A 20,462-nucleotide genomic window follows, 5' to 3' on the forward strand; every position below is an offset into this window, starting at 1 on the left:
CCAATATAATGAAACCCTTATTTTTCGCTCTTCAAACATTAAGAAAAAATGCTTGAGAATTTAAAAAGAAGAAAAGTTTGAACGGGGGTCAGAATATTTTTTGAATGGATTTTTGTAAAATCCTAACGCCTTTAAATAAGGCAATGCCTAGCTCGGGGGTTGAATTTTTTGAGGTATAGCGTTATTTTAAAGGTCGCTATTCCCATTTGAATTATTGTTATGTCAGTTAAACGCATGAGACTTATTGGTGGGCCCACAAACAGGTATAGCGCGGTATATAACGGCGCTATACATATATAGCGCGGTTATATACAGCGCTATACATAGCTGTCATATCAGCCTAGCATAGTGTGGTTCTTTAATGCGTTATATATATATAGCGCTCTTTTAAAGAGCGCTACACTTTAACGGCCAAAACTCCGTTAAAGTATAGTGCTCTTTAAAAGAGCGCTATATGTAGAAAGGTCACTTTTTGCATTTAAGTCATACTTGTCCAAAAGAACCACAAATGGGTTCTGGACTCGATTGTATACACTTAACAGACACAAATGAACAACTACAAGCCTAGCTAGAGACAATGACAGCTTCATTCATTTCTGCAACAGTCTCTCAAGTCTCAACAACCAAAATAATTACAATTTACCTGAACTGAACCAACGGAACAAAGTAATGGATTTGCTTTTGGCGACATTTGAACAGCAAGTACATTTCTGAGTACAAGTCTTTGGAGGCAAAGGATAGCCGAGTGCATAAAGCATCCCGCATTCACGTAGGGTCGGAGGAAGGGCCGCGCCCCAAAGGTTGTGATGTAGACAGCCTACCCTAATGCAAACATTAATGGCGACTTCCACGGCTCGAACCCATGAGTACAAGTCTTTGGAGATCAGCTAATATTATAAAAAGAATGCTGTGAAGTTTATGCATGCCAAAACAAAGGGTATGAAATAACAGTAAACCGATTCCAGAAAAGAAGTTGCAGAAGACTGATCGTTGATCTCTGATGAGTCGACTGCAAGTGGCAAGCCGTCACTGCTAAGCGTGCATGATTGAGGATCAGAACCATCTTTGCTCATCATTAAAGCCCTTAAAACAGCAGAAACTGTATGAATATAACCAGATGTATTTTTGTTGAGAAGCCAAGTTAAACCCATCATTTGGCAATCCCTGCTGCGCATTTTGCGACTCCTATCACTTGTTATGCTTGTGTTTTCCATTCTGCTGTCACTAAGCTGCAGATATATTTCAACTTAATAGAGAATAAACAAAAAATTATTCACTTGATGGTGCAAAACTTAGTTATTCAGACACGACATGCTCAGCCTTTTGCAGGAAACATTCTAACTAACAAATAGATACACTTCATGCTTGTAATATGGCAAATAAAATTGTATGAGTTAGTTGACCTCCAAGATTAAATACAAATTACAACATTAAAGGTGAAAGTAATCAGAGGAAACAACTGGCTGGAACACAGGGCATATGGGTATATTTGACTAACTACTGCAAAAGGTTATGGTCAGAGGTCTGAATCACCCCCCTCCAACCCAACAAACACAGATGGTCCAGCCAAGTATCCGCTAAGGTGACTTTTTTGCATATTTCTTTTCCTAATATCTAATGACCAAGGAAACCATCTTAAAAATCATTCAGTAGATGAAGTTCAACATGCTCCAGTATTACAAATGAGACTTATCTTTCATTTTCTTTTTTCATTCCCAGTTTTTCTTACATTAACACCACAGGACTAAGAAAAAGCATAAAATTTTAGAGGAAGAATATCTCCACATACATAAGTCATGAGTAGCATACTAACCTTAAAATGACTGTTCTCCCGGAGATTGCTACATAAACAGTCACTTTAAATTAAAATTAGTTATTGCCTGCTATATTAGATGAATTCCTTAATTCATACTGGTCTGATTACCTACGACAAACTGCTGGTGATATTTACTAATCCTCCTTATCAAAAGTATTTACTAATTCTGAGCCCTCAGATGTACCAATCACTTATCTTCTATAAAAATTGATACTAGTTAAATGATGTATGCACATCCGCCAGCGCTCTAGAGATGATGTTCATTGTCTAAGACTACTTGATTACAGATGAAACCTCCTGAACCATTAGTGTTGGCGCCTTGGCGGGTCTTAAGAAAGAGTGATCATAACAACAACAACACTCTCATTTTGCTTTTCTTATTCTTCTTTAAGCAGGAGTAGATAACTGCAGTTGCTTCCGAATATCATGATAAACACTGTAGAAAATCTATAGTTTTTTTAAGTGACATAAAAATAGATATGAGCCAAGAACTTGACTTCCTCTGAGCCATATCTATCACATTCTTATCAGGGACAACAGGAAATTACAAAAACAAGTTAACACACAAGCTATTTTAATAACCGGAAAAGAAGATGCTTAACGCTTTTGTAATCAACCAATGACTTTCGCTGCAATCATTTCAGTATAGTTTCACAATTGGTTGTCTACATCAAAGCAAAGCACAAAGCTGATGAATGAAGAAATGGAAGTGTCCAAGTACAATTTAATGAATCGCAGTCCTAACTTACGAATGTGTTACCTTATAAGAAATGCCAGAGAGGGAAGAATGTGGTTAGTGTAGGCCCTCGTTGGTGATCATTAGCTATAGAAGATATTGTGGTTGCAGCAGATTGATGTTCACATAAAAATAATCAAATTATGATAACAACAACAACAAACCCAGTGTATTCCCACAAGCGGGGTCTGGGGAGTGTAGGATGTACGCGGCCTTACCCTGGAAGGGCAGAGAGGTTGTTTCCGAAAAAATAATCTGATGAATCTTCTAAATATCAGGACTCATATAATTAACGAGTCAACTAGTTCTGGATTGAAGTATAATTGATTAATTTATTGATTGAGAATAGGGCTAGATATGCCCTTGTACTATCGGAAATTAGTTATAGGTATTTCCCGTTATACTATTCGTTACTATTGTCGTTACCCATTTTAATGTTTCTATATCTAACAGACCCATTCCAAGGAGACATGGTGCCATTTTGAACAGCCTAACCATTTACCCTCTAACCCACTCTTTCAGCCCCGGACCCGATTAGGCCCCAATCACCCCTAAGAAGACATAATCTTGTTTTCGTCTACAAAACTAGGTTTTGCCCCATCATTAAATCCTAAGTTAAATGAAGGTCACCATAAGAAAGGTTACTTGGTACAATAAGTTAAACACGATATCAAGTTAAATCCAATCAAGAATGTAACATCTTTATACTAAGTCTGGAACACAAATAACTACGGACTTACCAAATAAAGACTATTCAAGCACTTGGAGCAACCAGCAAGACCAGAATATCCATTACTGCTGAAACACTCTGTCTCCAATCTATTTACCCTCTCACCACCAACCAATTCTCTACCCGAATTCACAAAGAAAGCTTCTGGGCAGCTAAGTGGATGCAACCTAATACCACAGTAACAATAAACCACATCACAAGTCTCATTTGGCTTCACCAATTCAATACCTCTATTTTCCAAAGCCTTTCCAAAAGAGTTTACACATGTCTCTGAATCATCAGGGAGCACAGGCATGTTAACAGACGTTGAGTACTGTGGAAATTTTGTTATGGCTTTGTGAAGTGCGGTTCTTGCGTAGGCTGAGTAAAGCCATGCAGCCAGAACGGGGCAACAACTGGTCGGATTTATTTGACCCGAATGATCATTGGACCTGCACGCTGATCTTATCCCTTTGTAAAGCTCTTCTGGTATGTCCAGAGGACAACTGTCAATGTTTGACTGCTCCGGGAAAGCTGGAATTGTTGATGGTGGTGAAGGGGAAGGTGAGAGTATTTGAGGATCCAACTCAGTTGGGTCGGGTTCGGGTAAAACCGGAAAGGCAGGTAATACAGTTAGATTGGTCATGCAAAGAACTGTCAAGAAGAAGAAGAAACAGTTAAGGGACATTGCTTTGAGAATGAGGGAAGTTGGATGTTGAGTGGTCTGATATTTTGTATAGATAAAGATATATGGCAAGGGAAAATGGAAGAATATGCTGATTTTGATTTTGGTTAGCAGAGGCAGATGGAGCCTTCTGATAATGTGTACAAATAAATCTAATATATTTTTCGACACAAAAGATATATGTGTGAAAAATTTTAAAAATTACAGAAGAAAAAAAGTTATCTTTGTGTGACTTATAGGTCAAGGATTCGAGCCGTGGAAGCAAAAACTAATGTTTGCATTACGATAGGCCGTCTACATCACACACCTTGGGTGTGAACCCTTTTAATTCCCTGACCGTACGTGAACGCGGAATACCTTGTACACGGCTACCTTGCCCTTTACAATCTCAGTACTGAGAACTTTTAAAAGTTGAAATCACCAACATATGCCTTCCCATGGTGAAAAAACAGTGGTAGTAGTTCAAAAGTTGATGTTGAAGGGACTGAATGGAAAGCTAATAAGGGTGATGTGGGGTAGGGAATGTCTTTGTTTGTTTGTTACTCTTGTTAGGCTTAGATATGTATGATCAGATTTCATGGTATGCTTTAAAGCAAATAGGGGCACTGTGTCAACAACTTCTACTATTGGTCGTGATTTACAAATAATTCATTGGCAGGTATCTCATATGCAAGTGAGGCTGGAATAGTTGGAATAAATTTTTCTATTTGAAACATTTACTAGTATTAAGTTCTTGTGTATTTTTAGAACTTAAACTTATGCGCGTTACCAAAGAAATTGATGCCCTATCATGTTAAGTTAGTAAAGTGCAAGCCAGTCGAGGTCGCTTACAATTTGAACAGAAAAAAATAACCTTTTCAAATCTCTTGTGTGTTATTTTCAGATCTCTTATGTTTAAAAATGACATAAAATTAATTTGTAAAGGACTACAAAACCAATTCTTCGTCGATCAGTTAGTAGTATCAATTATCATGCATGGTAAACAAAAAGGTTAACCAAATGTTAGGTCTTGCTGTTTTACCAGAAAAGCATCAGTTACAGTGGGTTGAAGTTGTACTCACCAAAGTACAACAAAAGTACAAACCGCTTCTCACCAAAAGTACTTTTGAGAAGCGCTTTTGAGAAAAAAAAATATTTCTCAAAATAAACAGATTTTTGAAGCTTGGCCAATCAGGCTATAAATAGACCAAAAGGAAGACACGATTTATCTGTATTTTGTAACGAAATGCACGATAGATCATAAAAAGAAAGGCATCCCTCAAAGCTAGAACTTGTGTATTGTATTTTTCATACCAAGTCATTACAAACTTCAACTTGTCACAAGTAACTACAGTTTACAAAATAATATAAAGGTGTAATCTCCAATACACAAATAGCTGGAGAACATTTTCTCTTCCTGGTATACGAAATAAAAATTCATAGTATAAATAGCAACTGAAAACCTACCATTAGCTTCTGCCTGAAATGAAGGAGCAAACTTCAAAGGTTGGTCGTCCAAAAAAGCTTATGATTTACAGGACAAGGTGATACATAGTAGAGTATATAATCAAAATGTCGAATCTACCGCGTATGCTGGTAATAAATTAGGCATGGAGAGCAGCAACTTTTTGAGCTAAACCATCAACATCCTCGTTTTGCTCTTCGATTGGCTCATCCTATCAGAAAAAATATGAACAATGCCAATCAATTAGATCACTATAGTAACAAAAAAAATGCAGGAGCAATTTGTACTAAATTGGTTTTAAACGAAGATATTTGCAGGCGTTCTATTGAGTCGCCATTATTGAATGGGCATTGCTCTTTTTTTCCCTTCATTTTATTCCTTTTATACCATGAAAACAAATTCTTCATGGTGAACGTCATTATATTCAACGAATAAAGCAGTCACCAAAAAGTAGCAACAGAAAAAGGATAAAAGTTACCTCTGTATTTCTTCTTTTAACTTCTATACACTTTGAAGCACTGATACTAGCACTCTTCAGCAAACTACGAGCACTATAGTTTGCCTTGTTTGGTCCATTTTGCGTATTAGCATCTAAATTCTCTGATCCCTCAGATTGCCCTGGTGGGCTCTGGAGAGTTGAAGCAACAGATGCTGAAGTTCGCTTTTCAAAATCATCGTTTTGGGAAGAGGTTTCATCTTTTGGTGCAGGAACTCGTTCTCTAAGATTGACAGTATTCGGAAAAGAGACCAAGTTAATACCTTGACTAAAGATGTAAATGGTAAACCACAAAATCACATTTGCTAAAGCACTTGCTAAATATTCAAAGTTAACTTTGTTCAGGAAACACGCACAGCTTATAAAGAAAATCACACCAACCTACTACAACACTATCTGTATAGAACTTCAATCTTAACCTACTCCGAAATGTTTCAGAAATAATTTTTAAATTTAAATATATGTAACGTTCACTGTGTCTTTCAAATCCAAAGCTTTAGTAACTGAGTTACACAAAACTTGAGCCAGAATAAGGAGCTTTTAATCTGGAACAGTGTGAAAATGTCAATATTTTCTCCAGACAAATGACTTCTAATTCTGCAGACTCACTGAAGAGACTTTTCCTCATAGCAAAAGAACAAAAGTATTGACTACGAACCTAGGCAAGGACGCATGCTGCCTCTGAAGTGGAGTGCTTCGTTCACCTTTACCATAATGCTCCTCAAGATGTGCAAACTGTCGCTTGAACCGATCGACACCACTAAATTGACATAAGAAAAAGACCATCAATAAGCATTTCTCGAATAGCAACAAAACATTTAGTGCAACATGTTCACAAAAATAGAAGCAGATACATAAATAAACATATACATCACACACACACACACAGAGGTTTTTTCCATTTTGGAAAGAGCTGCGACTGCCCTCCAAAACTACGTTATAGTTTTCCACCGCTGGAGGAAACTAAAAGACAAGCTTTTCAAGCAAATGAGGCAGAAGAACGTGCTAGAAAAGAACATAAACTCTGTGAAGCACAAGCTTTAGGTGGCTCCTAACCTTGGGTACATAAATCCACTAGTCTGGTCTCCGCCACGAAGATACTCCTGAAGCATCTGAGGATGATATTCTAATATCTGTTTGCACAGAGCAAGTTTAAATATTAATAAGTTGATCCATTTCACACAAATGGGAGCCATTATAATGGAGGAAACTGCACCTCCCGATAAATGAGCTCTCTAACATCTTCTTTTGCCAACTTTCTCCTCTCAAATTCAAACTCAAGCTTTGATATTGGGTGAGTGGATGGTTCACGTTCCACATTTGACAAACCACGGAAATAAGGATCACCCAGTGCCTAGAAAACAAGGTCATGAATGTGTGAGACAGTCTTGCCACATTATCAGAGTCAAGATTTTCTTTGATAGATAAAACAATATAAAAAATTCTCCGTTTCACAATTACCTCTTCCGCAGATGGTCGATCTTTAGGGTCAAATGCAAGCAGGCGTTCAAGTAGGCGCAAAGCGAAAGGATCCACGTGTGGAAATTTTTGTGAATATGGAACAGGTGGTTTTTTCCGCATGTTACTGAGGTATCTTCTGGCCTTCTCATTTCTAATCTGCCAGTTCAGTCGAATTTCTTATGTAAAACAGGAGAAACTACAGTGGAATGTAAAAAAACGATATACTGAGACCTCTCAGCAACTAAATTTTCACCTTAACCGCTGTTCTCTGATGTTCTTACGACAAGTAATAAGACATCTTATCATCCCAATGATGCTGATCAGAAAGAACATAACAAAGAAACCTGAGAAAGGAAGAGAAGTAACCAACCAACCTTTGCAACGGTTTCAGGAGGAGGTGTTCCTAGCAAATCAGTCATAAGGTCTAACTGATGCACCACATTCTTTCCAGGAAATAATGGTTTTCCAGTGAGCATTTCTGCAAATATGCATCCGATGCTCCAAATATCAATAGCAGGAGTGTACTGCAAATGGAGAACTCTTAGAGATGGTACATGTCACAACAACTACTACTACTGCTGCTATACCTCAGTCCCAAACAAGTTGGGGTCGGCTATATGAATCTTCGCTTACCATGTTTCTCCATTTAAATTCATCTGAAGACAGCATTATACAGAATAAAAATAAAAAGTACTAGAAGTTCTCTATATTTTCTACTGGCATAGAGATAGTACATGTCATGACACAAGTAAATCAGTCTATATACATATATGTCAAAAACAGAAATAAACTCTCAACAAATATTATATGATATAGTTGCTTCAGACTGAAATCACGTCATCACTGTTTACAGTTTTGACGTCACAGTACAGAAAGAACAAACACTCGTTGTTTTTGTAGTGAAAACAATAATAAAATTCAAATCATTGTCTCGGTGTATGATGCAAAAGAGCAGCTCCCAGTAAGTCCAAGAGATACCTCAATCAGACTCAAGCCGGTCTTCAACAAGAAATTCTCAGAAGATCAACCTAGTCCGGCACATTCAGACTCAAGGCCCATACCAGCCAACTAAAAGTCTAGTGCGCTGTAAAATCGATCAGACAACCTAGGAATTCAAACTATAGTTACTCAAAAAGCAGAACCCGTAAAACTGCATGATGTAAGATTAAGGGCCACGTGCGCCCTCCGCACGAGATTACGAGGGCCCTAGTCCGTCTCTTTCGGACTGGATCGATAAGTTTAAGTCAAAAATAGAGATTTTTTCTTTCACGCTTTTCTAACCTTATTTAAGGCTTGCAATATCTGACAGTGGCACCACATTGACGTGGAGACACAGAAATCCTTCTTCAACATCAACTTTATAGTTGAAATACACTCCTTGATGTGGACATACCACGATCACCACAAATGCATCTGCATACTCAGCACATTATCTTATGCCAGATACTCCCACACATAAGGGCAGGAAATACTTCTTGGGCTAGAAACTCAGAAACTCTCATAGACAAACTGCTCTAACTGTCTTTTCTGCAAGCAGGTTCAGTTCCAAGAGATTGTTACTCTGCCCCCACAGAAAAAATGACCTGCGTCTTTGTATTCTGACGTTGAGACCTGACATACTAACACCCAGTGTTATAAATAGTGCTCGCCTCAGCGCTAATAGCGTGAGGCGATGCGATGCGAGCAGCGCTATTTTGGCTCTGTTGCGTTGCGATTGTAAAAGGCGAGCGCCTCTGCTTGTGTAGCGAGAGGCGCTGTGTAGCGAGAGGCGAGCTGTGACGTCGCTTTTTGAAAAAAAGAAAGAAAAAGGCGCAGATTAGGGCTTAAAACATTAGGGCTTGCAGTGATTTCACGTTTCTTTCTTCTTCAACCTTCAAATAACAGAGCACCCAAGTACACCCAGCCCAGGTAAGCTTCTCCTCTTCTTTCTCCTCTCTTTCTTTCTTCTTTTTCCTTCTTCTTCTCTTCTTTCTATTTTTTTTGCTCTGTTTTTTGTCGAGCAACAGTGCAGAACAGAGAGTCTGTTGCTCTGTTTTTCTTTTTCGTTTTCCTTTTCTTCTGATCTTCTCTTCTTCTTTCTATTTTTTTTGCTCTGTTTTTTGTCGAGCAACAATGCAGCTAAAAAAGGACAGAGGGTCTGTTTATGCTCTGTTTTTTTTATCGTTCTTTTTCTTTCTTCTTCTGGTCTTCTCTTCTTTTTTTTGTTGCTCTGTTTTTTATTGAGTAGCAGTACTGCACCCTGTTTTGCAGAGGCAGAGAACTTCTTCAAAACTTCAAACCTGAAATTTCCTCCTTTTTCAGTTATAGAGTAGAATTAATTGCATATTGTGAATTGATATATTTATTAATAGATTATTGTTATTGAGTTTTTAGTTATATATATAATATTTTATTTTTTTGTATAAATTGTCGCTACATATCAAAAAGCCGAGCGCTTCGCTGCGCGCCTCTCGCCTCAGTGAAGCGGGCCCTCGTCGCTATTTGTCGTCGCACGCTATCCAAAACACTGCTCACACCACCAACAGCCCAAAAATGTCCATCACTGTTGCAGGACCACTAAAGAGAAAAAGCTGCACAGCTTGTTCACGCCAGAGTATTACTCGCATTGAACTAGATTTGAGATTGATGCTCGTGATCATCCTTTTCCTTAAGATGAAATAGGAATCTTCCACTTTTTTATAACTGCAAGTTGAATAGGTCACAGTACTGGGCTACCGTAAACGGAGACCTCTCACTTTAATCCAATTTAAAGAATAATCAATTACAAAGCTCTTGAACTCGAAAACTGTCTTCCAGCAGGCTCTCAGATTACTTTTTCCAACAATAAGCTCCTCATTAATCCAATTGCCTTTCACTTGTAATGAACCTATGACACTATAATGATAACACTGGCAATATGATAAAAACTTGAATCCTCAATTAAAACATTCTCCCAACCAAATGAAGTACAGAATAGAGAAAAAGTGATGTTGTCAACATCACAATAATGTGATTTATGCGTCTTCGACAAAATTGATCTGACTTTTACGTATGCTACAGAAACCTCAACATGCTTCCTCTCTCTCCACCAACCTCTTCCCTTTGTTTGAAGTGTGATCCATCACCTGATCTTGAACTTTGCAATCAAACAAGACTAGCTAGCAAGTAAATTCTGAAGGCATCATTGAAGCTGCAATAAGTCAATAACCCTCCAGGCACTTATTGGGCAAACAGAATATGACATCATAAGATTTGATTCGGTATCAGCCACAAAAATATTTTAGTGCAAATATAGTTCAATCTACAATTTTTCCAGTCTTCTCCCAAGACAGAAACAGAGCAATATACAACCAAAGACTATCAAAGAAAAGCAAAAGAGAGGAAACAAAGAGTATAAACAGATTAGAAACAGAAACTTGACCACAATGCATTATACTGAGTGTCACAAACTGTGCTAAATATAAGTGTCATTGCAGTAATTGCAGTTGGAATGAACAATAAAAACTTTGGATATAGCTGATTAAGCTAACTTACCTTGGAGAAAAAGGAGCCACATAGCTCAGGAGCACGATACCATCTAGTTGCAACGTAGTCCTTAAATACATGAAATCACAAGTATATCAGAAATCTCTCAAATCTGAGTACTAAAAAAACGAGAAAAGAGGAGCCTTCTAGAACTCAAACATACAGTCCAGAAAATAGCTGATGGTGTGTCATTAAATGATACACGAGCAAGCCCAAAGTCACAAATCTTCAATTTACAGTCAGCGTTGGCAAGGATATTCTTCGGCTTTAAATCTCGATGGAAAACGTTTGCTGTTAAGGGGGGCCAAAAAGGACAGGTCAATTATCCCGAGGAAAAATTAGCTTCTCCATTATATAGAGATGTGTCTAAGAGAAGGTTTTAACTTGTATAGAGAACAAACCTGTATGAATATATTTTAATCCACGCAGAAGCTGGTACAGAAAAAACTGATAATGCTCAGGCGTAAGATCATCATTGGCCTTAATTACCTGGTGAAGATCAGACTCCATCAATTCAAAAACAACGTAAATATCTTTAAACTCTCGCCGAGATGGGGGTAACATGATGTGCTTTATTTCTACAATATCAGGATGTCGTAGTAGCCGAAGAAGCTTGATTTCTCTTAAAATTCTTGTGGCATCAGAGACATGCTCAAACACGTCATGAATCTTCTTGATTGCAACTCTTTCTCCAGTTTTGGTATCAACAGCAGACGCCACAACTCCATAGCTACCCTTGCCGATAACTTCCTGAATTTGGTATCTGCTTGCCTCTCCATATTCTGTGAAGAACTCCGCCTCCTGTGTATTCTGAATAACAATGTTCCAGTCAAAACAAATGCGATTGATATCTGCAGTATGAAACAATTGCATCTTCCCCTCCCCTTACCCATGTAACTGACATAGAGATTAAAAAACTTACAAGAAACGAATATGCCATAGAACAGTATCCTGCAAAATATTTTTGTCTAAGGCTGCTTTATGTGCTGGAAAATAAGCATACAATACAACAACAACAACGACCCAGTGTATCCCACAAGTGGGGTCTGGGGAGGTTGAGATGTACGCAGCCTTACCCCTACCCTGGACGGGGCAGAGAGGTTGTTTCTTATAGACCCTCGGCTAAAGAAAAGATGAAAGAAGCACTAATAATAATAATGACAGTACAAGATATTTAGAAAATTGAGACTAAGACAGCAAGATGCAAGATGAAAGAAGCACTGGTGTGGCTTCGCCTCTGCTAATACTACATAAACAAGAAGACAAGGGGAAACACTCGACTGCCTACTAACTTTCTACCCTAATCCTCAACCTCCACCCTCCTATCAAGGGTCATGTCCCCGGTTAGCTCAAATTGCGCATATCCTGCCTGATCGCCTCTCAAATAGGCGTACAATACCAGAAGAAAATAAAAACATCAGGAAACTGATGCTCAGAACATGATCCTTCCACGAGCAAAACATATCTGATAGGTTTTCAACAAAAACTACTAATAGATTCCAAGATTCTATAAAATACTGGTCATTGGCAGCAATTAGAACTTTACTTTTCCCAAGATTAAGCAATCAGAGAGGTAGCACAGACTACAATTTCACACACACACACACAAACAAACAAAAAATGGACGAGAATACAATTTACAATTTAGGTAGGAAAGAAAGTTCAGATTTTTTTTTGGTAACTCTAATTCACCCTGCAATATCTATTTCATTTCAATGACCTCAAAACAAATAGATAGAACGATCTAAAAGATTAAAGGTGCGAACTTTACTTTCCTTTATCATCTTTAGCAATATTTTCTCCAGATATCAACTGAATTCTAATAGATTCCAATATTCTATAAAACACTGGTCATTGGAGGTAGCAAAGACTATAATTTAAAATAATTCTCAAGTTGGACGCAAATTTCTTGAGTTTTTAACCAATATTGTCCTTTATCTTTGAGGGTAGGTCTAAACTGGTCCCTCAAATATAACCCTGAGCATATTTAGTCCCTTAAGTATGCTAAAGTGGAGCACCTTTAGTCTCACGATAGAATGTGTTCAAAAACTAACGGTGTTAACCAACTCTGATTCATGAAGCAAATCTTCTGCTCTGAACCAAAACGTTTCCTCTTCTTTTATTGGATAACGCAAATTATCACTTTAATTCCTTATTTTTAGATTGTGTCTTCTTAAATTTTGACCTTGAAAATATCTCCTTCTGTGAGTTTTTAATAAGAAAATGACACTGTATAGCCGCTGTAAAAATAATAGCCAAAAAAATGTATAAAATTTATATATTATTTTGTGTGTGTGTGTATATATATATATATATATATTGTATGTTAATATAAAAAAATTATACAAGTTATATATACTTTTTCGGCTACCAAATGTAAATAGTTTCTGGCGCGGGCTAAAAGTGAAAATACGATCTGGTTATTGGTTTGCATCAATAATATGCCTAGAAGTGATCTTGGCAGCTCTATTTTTTCAAATTTTTAAACTTTTTACTTTTTTGGTAAAAAATACTAAATACGTAAAATTTTTTAAAAAGTTAAAAAAGTTTACTAACGTTAAAAATCTTAAATTATTAGCTCTGTACTATTAGTGGGTGTTGGTTTATAAAATATTTTCGATAAGTTAATTTAAAAGACGGTGAGTGCCGAAACCAACCCCGTGATTAGTATTGGACAGATTCTGTCAGTGAGACTAACGGTGCTCCACTTTAGCATACTTAAGGGACTAAATATGCTCAGGGTTATATTTGAGGGACCAAAATAGACCTACCCTCAAAGATAAGGGACAATATTGGCCAAAAACTCCAAATTTCTTTATAAATACATTAAAAACAGACATCAACAAGATCATTTACATCAAATTGAGCTGTAAAATAATGGTCAAACTTAATCCAACCGCATGCACCATCAAACAGTAAAAAGAACAAAAGTCAATAAACAGCAAAAAGCATGCTCCTGAATAGTTAAAAACCAGACCTTTTTGTGAGGATCCATGGTAAAAGGGAAATCGACCCGTTTGGGGACTTTGATAAGCTTAAGACCCGAAATGTCAAAGTCTTCAATAATGGTAAGTTCTTCTTCTGAAAAATGAACGGGCTTTTTTTCAAAATTATTATTCAAGATCGAATCAGCATTGCTATGAATAATAGTAGTAGTTGTTGTAGTAGTAGAACGACGTTGAAACCAGCGACGAACTCCATCCACGAATGTATTACCACCCCCCATATACTACTACCCCCCTCCCTTTTGTTTTCCCTAAGCTGTCGTGTTGATTCTTGATTTCCTACCACAAGATCTCAGCATTCCACGCTTCCTCTGTCTCTCTCTCTCTTTCACACACACACACACTCTCTGTCTCTCTCTCTCTTCCACTAGTCCAGCGGTTTCTTCCGAGTTTATTGGTGTTGTGCAGGGATGGTGGAAAGAAGGAGGAGTAAAAAGAGGAAAGTGTAAAGCGTGGGAGGAGAGATGGGTCGTGTTATTTTAGTTCTTCAAACGTATATATATATGACCCTACCCCCCCCCCCCCCCCTCAGTTTGGGTATTTATATTATTTTTTTCCTACTACTCAATAATATGACTTTATGTTGTTCCTCTTGAATTTGCCAATTGTTCCTACCAACTTTTGGTAAATGATGTTTATTCTTTTATTTTGCCCTCTTGAATTTGCCAATTGTTGATATCCACTTTTGCTATTTATGTGATACTTTTTTATTTTCAAAATTCAAACTTACTAAATTTTGATTATGTATTTGAATATAAAATCTTTAAATTTAAAAAATAAAATTTATATATTTAAAAATTACGTGAAAAATATTACTCCTATAAAGACAGTAATTAATAATTTACAACATTTAAAAGACATATAAGAAAAGTACGATTAAAGAACAATTCATTTGTCCCTGAAAATTTGAATAGCGTCACGTAAATTGGAACGAATTGAGTACTATTTGTTCCTTTGTGTTTATGTTGTTCTCAATGAATTTGCCAATTCATTTTATGAGACATTTTTTTTATATTGTTTCAAAAATAATTAATTAAAGAATATTATTTAATCGTGACATTTACATTTTGTATATATTTAGTTTTTGTATCTAAACTTTTCATTTGTTTGTTAAATTTTATATTTGATTAAACACCATCTCATCAAATTATTAAGACAATCTATATATCTCACGAAAAGAGCAACAATCTAGTAAAGATCCAATCAACTAACCATGAAAATTATAAACCTTTGCTACTAAAAACGGAAACTAGTTTCTCAAGAAAAAAAAAAAAAACAGTCAGTGCACAATGCATTCCGTGTTCACATAGGATTCGGGGAAGTGTTGTACTTTAAGAGGTGTGATTAGGGGTATTCATAAAAACCCGAAAAACCGAACCAAGCCAAAAACCAAATCAAACCGACCAAAAAAACCGATACTTTTTGGTTTGGTTTGGTTTTGGTTTTGAAATTTTAAAAACCGATCAAATTTTGTTTGGTTTTGATTTTAATCAGAAAAAAATCGAACCAAACCGACTATAGGAGTAGCTATTTCAAATTTATTATTATATATACAAAGTTTAAAAAAAAGTAATGGTAAATGTTAATAGTTTGCACTTTTGGTATAGTTCTTTACATTTACATTCTAGTTTGATCGGTAAGTTTCTTTTGTTAAGTGTAAGAATCCATTTCGTTTTAAAAATAATATATTTTTAATTGAGTCCTTAAATTATTCATCACTATTTGATTCAATTATCATCAATATATCTTGGTAAATAATAGATTTCTCAAAAGGCAATTGATTTGATAGTGTTACGTTGAAAATATGGTCGCCGGAATATGTGTTTGGTAGTGTATGTCTTATATTTAAGAAAAAACCGACAAATAACCGAAAAAATCGAAAAAACGACAAAACCCGACATAAACCGAATCGAGAAAAAATCGACTTAATTGGTTTGGTTTGGTTCTAATATTTGAAAAACCGACTTACTTGGTTTGGTTTCTTTTAGGGGAAAAACCGATCCAAACCGAACCATGAACACCCCTAGGTGTGATATAGACAGCATACCTAATGCAAGTATTAGTGGTTGCTTCTACGACTCAAACTCGTAACTTATAAGTTCATACAAAGACAACTTTACTGTTACTCCAAGGTCCCTTCTATTTTCTCAAAAAATGTCTCGTAAAAACAAAATAGAAAACCTAGCCGAGTAATGGCTACACGTGTTATAACATTTCTACTGACCAAAATAAGTAGAACATGTATATCCACTGTCCATATATTCTTAGGTTCCACTATCTGGTCATTAAACACTGAGCATTCCTAATTATTTATGGGAAAATTTCACATACCAACAATCGACATCCCTACTTTTTAATTTTATAACTCATATTTCAATTTACAACTAACTAGTCCAAAATAATAGGCTAAGATTCAATATCCAACTCCAATAGGTTCTCAAAATTACTATTTAATTTTTAAAAAGGATTGCTCAAGCTTTTAAGTTAATTATCGAATCAGTAACTGTAACTCAAATATTAGTTCAACAAACCAAATCCATTTGAGTGGTGAAAATTAGATTTTTAACAAGCTTAAATATGTAGGTTTAGATTCCGAATATGATTTTGTGAGAAATTTGGAGTGGGTATTATCTAGAATTGTTAGAAATAGTATGAGGAGGTTGTATATAAAATTTAAAGTCATTTAATGAAGATTTGGACTGATTTTGAACAAGAATTGCAACTGAAAATCGTGGAAGAAGTTCGTCTACAGACGCTTGTATAAAGGTGTATAAAAGTGTATAATAGTGTATAAGATGCGTTTATACACTCGTATACACTATTATACAAGATTATACATAATTATACAAAAAACTGACTTCGTCTTCTTCCTTGCGTTTTTTCTGAAATTTAACTCAAATCTTGCTCAAATCTACTCCAAATCACTTTAAATTTAAATTTTGAACTCCTTGATATTTTCAATCAATTGGAACAACACCCAATCCAAACAACTAACAAACTAAAAAAATCTTATTTTTGAAAGCAAAAGCTTTGAATGGCTTTCAATGGTGGAATGATGAATCTTTAATTTTCTTACATTGCAACTAGGTGACACAGGGGAGAAGCAGTAATGGCAGACGGCCCCTTGAAGCATATGTAGAAGATGTGAGAAGAAAAGAGAGTGAAATCAATGGTTGTGAGAACATAAATTTAACTCCATAACTTTTAGAAGCAATGGTTGTAAGAAAACATATTTTGAATTTGCTAGTGCTTTCAAAATATGTACAATATGGGTTAGGTCGGATAAAATATAAAAATATGGGTCATTTTTTATTATGGTGTGAAGTCAAGTGTATTTTCTTGTAATTCTTTCATTATTTATTAACTAGTCATGTGATAGAAACTGATTGATAGATAACAACTTAGTGTTTTGGCACATTCTCCACTTCATGCTAGCCTCATATATTGATTAATTATCTCACATCTTTTAAAAATATTTTTAATTATCATGATTAAGCACGACGTTGTTTGAAACATTTGCAAACAAAACTCTGTTTCGCAACTTGGAAGTTAATTAAAGTCTACTTATTGGTAGTTTGTAAAAGATGTTTGTATGATGCCAAGGAGTAAAAACAAAAGGACCAAAATTCATGAAATTCAAAAACATGAATATAAAATTAATGTAATTAATCAGTATTACTCTAGTTGTTATACCAGTGAAAACTGACGTAGCACGATGTTTTGTAATGTTGGCCTTCTAATTTCATGATTCTTAACTAAACACCTCAGGTTATTCAAAACACTTTAAACACCTTCGAACCTGCATATTTATTATTACAAGTTATTACGTGGATAACAAATCAATAACTTTATGTCAGATGAAATCATAAAGGATCAAGATGTGCGCAGAATTAGAAATTGTGTAGGTTATAACTATCTTATTTATTTATCAAGGGCGGCCCGACCAATTTTATGGCCTAAAGTCAAATTTTATGAGGGGTCTTAATTTTTAAATTTATTTATTTATTTATTTGAAATCTATTTTTTTTAGCTTTTCTTAGATACAAACTTATAAATAATTTTCTTACCAACAATAACTCCTAATAAGTATTTCTCAGTTGACAATATAACTAATCCATTTAACCTTTCTTGTGACTTTATTGTTCTTAGGTAAGATTTTATCAATTTTAATTTTAAAAACTTCTTTCCGCTGAAGCAACGGTAACATAAGTTATTAACATTATTCCATAAGAAATTTAGGCATTTGAAAAAGAATTAACTTTTATTTGATTAAGTGTATCAATTAAACTGCTATCTTTTAATTGTACTATTTTCCTTAATATTTTTAATTCAAAAAATAATTATAAATAATTATTTATCTCTGTTTAGTGCAGTCTATAAGAATTGGTATCAGAGAAAGTTAATGAACATTTGAGGATTTGAAGCAACAATTTGGAAGGATAACCTGGAAGAGAGCGTTTGCACAGATAACCTATTTTGATGCCACTATTTAAATTCTATTATTCCTCCTCTTTTTCTTTGTTTTTTCTTCATCCTGGTTACCATTATTATTAGGGGTGTACAAATGAAACCGACAAACCGCACTAACCCGATAATCTGAGTCAAACCGAGAAAAAAAACCCGACTATGGTTTGGTTTGATTTGGTTTGGTATTGGAAAAAAAACCCGACCATATTTGTTGGTTTGGTTTGGTTTTAACTAAAAAAGGTCAAACCGAAACCAAATCAACCCGACATTATATGTATAGACGTTTTAAATATATTTAATACATAAAAATATTTATTGTAGTGTAGTTAATAAATATTTCTTAAGTTTTTTCATTTTTACGTATTATTTCAAACTTGGACTTATAATTTTTGGATGATCCAATAAGTCTTATAGTTCATAAATGTTAGTAACTCAAATAAATCCTAAATCAATATCAAATTAATATTAATGCTAATAAAATATATTCAATGCAATTGTACTATGAATGAAAATAGTGTTGGATATTTATTTTTTAGTTTTTTCGTGGTTTAGATAAAATGCATAACTTATTTTTCTTTTAGTGTTTAGTCATGTAAATAATACTAGTACTTATTAGTCGTACTTATTTTAGCAACTTATTAGTAATTTTAAATTATGTTTGTTTTCATTATGGATTATTAATAATACTTATTTTATACAATTTTATTATCTTTATTGTTTAATATTTTAGTACAATGCCATAACTCATCTCATATTTATGTTATTTTATTGAAAAACACCTTATATAGTTATATCTTACTAGGATTAAAGAAATATTTGGAGCACAAATTCTATATTTTGTGCTATGAAAACTTTATGAAAAAACCCGAGAACCCGAAAAACCCGAGAAAAACCGAGGTTGAAAAACCCGAATTTTATTGGTTTGGTTTGGTCTTTAGATTTAATAATCCGACACAATTGGTTTGGTTTGGTAATTAAAAAATCCGAACCAACCCGACCTATGTACACCCCTAATTATTACTTACTTGAACCGAGACTAAAATGACATTTGAGGCCCAAAAGGATTTAGAAGAACTAACATAAATATTCGATCACTCAACTGATTAAACTAAATATAACTGGTGAATACTTAATATGTATATAATTTATGTATTCCGATTAGGAAAAATAAACATTAAGTTCGGCCGGCTATTCGTATAAAAATCTCAAAGATTTATTGGACAAGAAAAGAGTACGATTTGTCAGCCCAAATAAAACAATTTAGCAGCCACTCATCTCTTTTTCCAATCAATAATAAAAATGTTCCAGGTTGCGCATGTCAAGGAGAGCACAAAAGTCATACCAAGTTGAAATGATTATCGAGAAAAACTGAATTTAACCACGAAAATCATATCAAATTTATTGCTTATCAGAATTGGTTTTTGGATTTCTAGAACTCCTTTCTTATATGATACCATTCACTTTGCATACAATTGGGCTGATAAAGAGGACGCACGGTCTTACATTGAATATTAACGGGGCATTTTTATATATACCCACTTTTGGGATCATCATTGAAGTTATAATTGCATTGCACAAATTTTTGTAAAGTGTACCTGCTCGAATCTGAAATAGTTCAGTCTCTTCAATGTTATTTCTGAAATCACATCTGAAGTTCTTCTCACTTTAATTGCAACTTCAGAACACTCTTCTATCTTTCAAATGCAACTTCAGTAATTCGAATTTTAAGTAGTTCAATCTATTGAATACAACTTCAGATTTCGAATCTTAAATTCTGAAACATAATCTTTTTTCGAATTTTAATAATTCAATACATGATTCAATGCCGAAATCTACTCCGAATGAGCTCAAATTTGAAAAATAACTTTAAATATCATAAGAACAAATCTCAATCATTAAATTGTTAAAATAACAACAAATTTAACAAATTTATTTTGCAACTAAGAGGAAGAAGAAGAAGAAACTCTAAGCATAAAGAAAACAACAGTAAAGAAGAAGAGAAAAGTGTATGTATCTGAAGTTATCTAAAAATTGAGCATCCATTAAATATTTTTTAAAAAGTAGGTACAAAGTTAATAAGTGGCCAAAAACTAGGTGCCGCATGAATATTTTACAATATTAACATAAATTTCTTTTATA

At 34.8% G+C, this 20,462-nt stretch overlaps 2 protein-coding genes across 2 annotated transcripts; both read right to left on the minus strand.

Moving 5' to 3' along the window:
* On the minus strand, positions 570 to 4,361 carry LOC109227471 (uncharacterized GPI-anchored protein At4g28100-like). The gene is made up of 2 exons (XM_019392646.1): positions 3,293 to 4,361; positions 570 to 1,229 (listed from the first exon to the last, which is right to left on the minus strand). Exons 1-2 carry the CDS (start codon positions 3,947 to 3,949, stop codon positions 894 to 896), a joined length of 993 nt encoding a protein of 330 aa, XP_019248191.1. The 5' UTR covers positions 3,950 to 4,361; the 3' UTR covers positions 570 to 893.
* Positions 5,182 to 14,347, minus strand: LOC109227472 (mitogen-activated protein kinase 9-like). The gene is made up of 11 exons (XM_019392648.1): positions 13,829 to 14,347; positions 11,253 to 11,661; positions 11,015 to 11,142; positions 10,861 to 10,920; positions 7,722 to 7,871; positions 7,348 to 7,503; positions 7,103 to 7,240; positions 6,943 to 7,019; positions 6,545 to 6,646; positions 5,869 to 6,109; positions 5,182 to 5,601 (listed from the first exon to the last, which is right to left on the minus strand). Exons 1-11 carry the CDS (start codon positions 14,075 to 14,077, stop codon positions 5,530 to 5,532), a joined length of 1,782 nt encoding a protein of 593 aa, XP_019248193.1. The 5' UTR covers positions 14,078 to 14,347; the 3' UTR covers positions 5,182 to 5,529.

This window comes from Nicotiana attenuata, chromosome 6, assembly GCF_001879085.1.
Source record: "Nicotiana attenuata strain UT chromosome 6, NIATTr2, whole genome shotgun sequence".
NCBI classification, from domain to species: Eukaryota; Viridiplantae; Streptophyta; class Magnoliopsida; order Solanales; family Solanaceae; genus Nicotiana; species Nicotiana attenuata.

Excerpts from the sequence above, each read along its gene's own strand:
- LOC109227471 (XM_019392646.1), bottom strand. The coding sequence starts at position 3,949 with ATGTCCCTTAACTGTTTCTTCTTCTTCTTGACAGTTCTTTGCATGACC. Across the intron at positions 1,230-3,292 it reads GCTTGAATAGTCTTTATTTG|CTTAGTGACAGCAGAATGGA; the intron begins GTAAGTCCGTAG and ends ATATATCTGCAG.
- LOC109227472 (XM_019392648.1), bottom strand. The coding sequence starts at position 14,077 with ATGGGGGGTGGTAATACATTCGTGGATGGAGTTCGTCGCTGGTTTCAA. Across the intron at positions 7,241-7,347 it reads ATCGACCATCTGCGGAAGAG|GCACTGGGTGATCCTTATTT; the intron begins GTAATTGTGAAA and ends CTTGTTTTCTAG. Across the intron at positions 7,020-7,102 it reads GAGAGCTCATTTATCGGGAG|ATATTAGAATATCATCCTCA; the intron begins GTGCAGTTTCCT and ends CTGTGCAAACAG.